Consider the following 5,152-nt stretch of genomic DNA (forward strand, 5'->3'; position numbering starts at 1 on the left):
CTGACGGTCGAATGGTAAGGAGAAGGAAAAGAAATGTGGTTACTGTATAGACATCGGTACTTTTACTTTCTTTTAATTTATTCTGCTGGTGTGCTGTTCTGTGTTTCAAGTGGCCATAGCAGTCATTGAGGCTGTCCAGCAAAGTGATGTTGCTCTCACAGGTTTGTGGTTGAGGCTTGTTGCCTCTGATGCATCTCTTGTATCGCTGAAGTGCCCTGATATTTTCCTTCTGTGTTGTTGTTTAGTTTTCTTGATTCTGTGGGACAGATTGTCTCTGGCTTCTGCTAGCTCTGTGGTGTCACCTGCCATAAAGTTGCAGGTGTGATCGGAGGGACCTAGGTGATGTGGGGTAGGGGGTTGCCTTGTATGCAGTCTTGTAGTCTGTGTACACCAGATCCATTGTGTTGACTCCTGTGGCTGAAAAGTCCATATGTTGGTCTTAGTTGGGCAGTGAAACCTTTAAGTCTACCTGGTTGTTATCAAGAGCTATGATGAGGAATCCATTTTTTGTTCATTCAGTTCCTCGCTGTTGGTCACTTATTTCCTTGTGCAGGGGCCAGTCCTAGCTTCATCATAGGTTTCTCGTATGCAGTAAATGAACAGGGGTAAACTTTTTCAGCCTGTTACACACTCTGAAGTCCGACTTCCACACACACTGAACAAAACACTACATTCTGACATGACATAGAGTAGTGTGTTTCTGCCTAATACAACGGGAGCAATCCATCCAACTGTATGAGATAGAGATGCCCAAGATAATGACTGTTCTGTGCATCCTTTGTACCGGGTTCACACAGAATGAGTTCCTGCCTGGATTTTATCTGTCAGAGCCCAGTGGTGTATTTGACTTGTGATCGGAATAAATTGGGAACTGACACCAGTCACTCTCCTGTTTTCTCTCAGACGCACTCTCAAAGCCCTTCAACAAAAGAATCACTATACTCTAACACTGGTTAAATTATGTCGAGAATGATAATGTTCCCCGCTTGCCCTGGTGGTGTCCGTAATGAAATAATCGAATGATTCATAATACTATAATAAAAGAAGATGAGTAAGAAATCCTCCTGCGTCATTCGTTCTTCAAGTAGTGTCTAAACTGAAACAGGAAGTGACTGGACAGCTAGCTGACTGACTGGGATGCATGCTATTTTCATGACAATTAAAGTCAATAGCCTTATGTTTATCTCCTTGACATTGAAGTAAACATCTGTCCAAACAGGTAGGCCTAAGAATCTGTTAATTAATCATATCAATGCAATGAAAATCAGGACGAGCTGAAAATTATCTAACAAAGGTGATGGCAGGCACATTTAATGTAAATGAATGGATCCTTTTGTTGTCTAACTGATTTTACTGACACGACCAGCTTTCTGCTAGCCTGACAGCAGCCTCGGGGATCTACATGCTCTGACTCGTTTGCCACTGTGGCTGAACACAAATTGGCAGAACTGACAGAGAAAAAATGCTGTTGAACCCTGTAAAGCGACATTTGTAAGACATGTTAACGGCTTACCATGTGTCACCGTTACTTATAAAACTATTTGCATCTTAAATCACAAATAGTCAGTTCCCCTTCCCTCCATCAGAGTTCATTATAGCTCAAGAAAGTTGTGCATCTCTGGGATGCGATTCAAGACAAATTTATGCATCCCAACATGACGTTCGTGTATCCCAAAAGTTATAACAGAATATACGGTAGAAACCGTATACGCAAGGATTGAGCTTTGCCAATCCTAGCACTAGCTTTGATCTATTGTCTCACACTGGCCTTCTCCCTTGTCTCTCCATCTTATCTGGTTCCTGAGTGTACAAAAGTTAAACCTTAACCTAGTTTTCTCAAGGTCAAGGTCATCATCTCATTCTCATCCCCTTTGCCACCTGAGTAATGTGCTTTTTGTTTCATCTTTCTATCTGCAATGGTTGCGAAGATATTTGGTGGACTAACGAACAGATGGACGGACAAACGGACGAACACACAACACTGACAATTACAATACATCACCGCTTTGAAGCGAGATGTAATAATAGATAGATAGATATAGATAGATAGATACTTTATTAATCCCGGAGGAAATTGTATAAAAATGTGATATTGTATAATATCACAGTACTGCACATTTATGGCAGTTATCAAAGACCAAAGAAATTATATTACCTTTAGTTGTCATGGAAATGTCAGTTTCTTTAAAGTATATACAGTATAAAGACATGCATAATACAAAGGAGGTGACATGTCGTACACCTACTAACAACTGGTTTGTTGATGTCTCTGTTGTTTAGGTGACACTTCCTGCTAGCAGAATGCATCAGAAAGGAAACATCCAGATCATCGAGTGGGAGGACCTTGACAAAAGGAAGTTCTACTCTTTTGGTATTTTCATGACGATGACCATCCGGGCCACTGTCTACCCAGTAACTCTCATCCGAACTCGACTGCAGGTGCAGAGGGGAAAATCCCTCTATAATGGTACCTTTGACGCCTTCTTCAAGATTTTGCGGTCAGAGGGCGTTCGAGGTCTTTACCGTGGATTTATGGTCAACGTATTTACTGTCATCTCAGGACAGACATACATGACAACCTATGAAGTGACGAGGAAATATGTTTCCTACTATTCAGAGAACAATACAGTCAAGTCACTGGTGGCGGGTGGCTTGGCCTCTCTGGTGTCCCAAAGCATTACTGTTCCCATAGATGTTGTCTCTCAGCATCTAATGATGCAGGGCCAAGAGGAGCACCTCACCCGCTTTCGACTCAGTTCCATCACAGAGACTGGAAAGACTAAAAAAGTGTCTGGGCAAACCAGGAATATTGTGACTCAAATCTTTGCTGCTGATGGTTTCCCGGGTTTCTACAAGGGATACGGGGCTTCTTTACTCTCTTTCATCCCGTACAGTGCTTTCTGGTGGCCTTTTTACCATTTTTATGCTGGTGAGGAGGTTTTCTTTTTTGGTGTTTTGGTTTTCATTGTATTTTCCTTTTTGGTTCTCAGTGTATTTCTGAATTTGTGATGAGTTAAAAAGACTTCCCCAGATGTATTAATTGGTTAATCAGTTATTCATATACGTAAAATTCTACAGAGCAACTCTCTAAACTGGCCCCCAGTGACTGCCCTCATCTGATTCTACAAGCTGTGGCTGGACCGTTTGCTGCTGTTACTGCTGCAACAATCACTAATCCAATGGATGTGGTCAGAGCCAGAATACAGGTAAACGGACAGGCAGAATCAATTTGTCATTTTCTGGACTGATATAAATGCAGGTCAATTAGTGTGTTCGAAGGTTTGAGATATTGCTGGCATGTAAGAGAGAAATATCTTGTGATGCTGAAAGCATTAAGTGATTGTTCAGTTTATTACATCCCGCTTCAAAGCAGTTATGTATTGGAATTGGTGGTGTTCGTTCGTTTGTCCGTCCGTCCACCAAATATCTTTGCAACCGTTGCAGATAGAAACATTAAACAAAAAGCATATTACTCAGGCTGAAAAGGGGATGAAAATGAGATGATGAATTAGACCTTTGGAAAACTAGGTGAAGGTCAAATTTCAACTTTTGTACTCTCAGGAATCGGATAAAGATAGAAAGATGAAGGAGAAGTTCAGTGTGAGACCATAGATCAAAGCACTAGCTTTGATCAATGCCAGTTGGTCAGAGCACTAGCTTTGACCTTTGGCTTAAGGAAGTAGGTCAGGGTAAAATTTATAATTCAGAGGTGTCGCGGGATGTTGTAGTCTGTGACTCCATTGGGTCTTGTTTTGTTTGTTGTGAAAGCTGTCAGAAAATGAAAGGCCCACTTTGTTTATATCAAGTGCAAGTCAACCACTTATAAATACATGAATCCTGGAGGCAGACTTTGAATGACAGTAATAATGTATAAATGCTGCGGCATGTTGCTTATTATTAAGAATTAATTGATAAATTTAATTCTAAATTTTAAGTTTCAGGAATTTTATTAATCAATGCAGCAGCACCTGAGAGCAGCTTGTGGGGTTTGGTGCCTCGCTCACTGACACCTCAGTAGTGTTCGGCAGCAGAACTGACACCAGCTCACACTCCACACTCTTGTCCACACTGATCTTGAACCGGCTATCCTCTCGCCCCCATGCCAAGTTCCAATGGACTGAGCTACTACCGCCCCAGTTTCCTCTGCTATTTGCGTATCCAGTTCAGCGCTGGACTGTGACAGCGACCAAAAAACGTGATTTCAGTTTAGAGGCAGTTTATCATTTTTAATAATTTTTTTCCTACAAAGAACAGAAAGACTGAATTATTTTGTTTTGGCCTGTGTGTGAAAAATATCATGGCTGTGACGTTAACTCAGTGTACATATACTGCATGTATGTTTCTTTTTAGGTTGAAGGGACAACTTCAATAACTGAGACGTTCAGGCGGCTGATTGAAGAGGAGGGCTATTTGGGATTGACCAAAGGACTATCTGCACGCATAATTTCATCCTTACCTGCTGCCATTGTCCTTGCCATTGGCTATGAGACCCTAAAAAAATTGAGTTTGCAACCAGAGCTGGTGGACTCGAGACACTGGTAGACGACAGCTGGACAAACAACATGGACCGAACGCTATTGTAGGCCTCACACTGGATCCAGTTACAGAACTGGATGAAAGAAATGATGACACAACAGTCTGGAGAACAAGACACGGAATATATGTGATCACACTAACACGTGACTAAACAGCAGACTCAAGTTCATATTGTGTTGATGTTTGAGAAGATGGATGACATTTAGTGCAATTAAAATGCTGGTGAATGGACAGAAGCCAATAGGCTTGTGAAATTCCCGCCCCCCAGAATCAGCAAATATCTCTCTCATTACAATATGTAATCAACAAACTCAGACGTTAAATGTTTTCATCCAGTTCATCCATTGAATTTTGACAGACGTTCATACTCTTATCCACTTCCAGATACAGTGCCTTGCGAAAGTATTGGCCCCCCACAAGAACTTTTTGACATTTTGCCACATTTCAGGCTTCAAACTTTAAGATAACAAACTGAAAATGTTTTTCATGAATCAACAACATGTGAGACACAATCGTGAAGTGGAACCAAATTTATTTAACATTTTATATTGTGTTTACAGATAAAAAAACTGAAAAGTAGGATGTATTGGTCCCCTGTTCTCAGCTCAGCTAAACG

General features: G+C 41.2%; 1 protein-coding gene across 1 annotated transcript; it reads left to right on the forward strand.

Annotated features, from left to right (window-relative positions):
* The first annotated feature begins 2,301 nt into the window (after positions 1 to 2,301).
* Positions 2,302 to 4,915, forward strand: LOC137598943 (solute carrier family 25 member 44-like). The gene is made up of 3 exons (XM_068319540.1): positions 2,302 to 2,929; positions 3,079 to 3,206; positions 4,351 to 4,915. Exons 1-3 carry the CDS (start codon positions 2,302 to 2,304, stop codon positions 4,540 to 4,542), a joined length of 948 nt encoding a protein of 315 aa, XP_068175641.1. The 3' UTR covers positions 4,543 to 4,915.
* The last annotated feature ends 237 nt before the right edge of the window (positions 4,916 to 5,152 follow it).

Source organism: Antennarius striatus, chromosome 1 (assembly GCF_040054535.1).
Source record: "Antennarius striatus isolate MH-2024 chromosome 1, ASM4005453v1, whole genome shotgun sequence".
Classification (NCBI taxonomy): domain Eukaryota; kingdom Metazoa; phylum Chordata; class Actinopteri; order Lophiiformes; family Antennariidae; genus Antennarius; species Antennarius striatus.

Excerpts from the sequence above, each read along its gene's own strand:
- LOC137598943 (XM_068319540.1), top strand. The coding sequence starts at position 2,302 with ATGCATCAGAAAGGAAACATCCAGATCATCGAGTGGGAGGACCTTGAC. Across the intron at positions 2,930-3,078 it reads TTTTTACCATTTTTATGCTG|AGCAACTCTCTAAACTGGCC; the intron begins GTGAGGAGGTTT and ends AAAATTCTACAG. Across the intron at positions 3,207-4,350 it reads TGGTCAGAGCCAGAATACAG|GTTGAAGGGACAACTTCAAT; the intron begins GTAAACGGACAG and ends GTTTCTTTTTAG.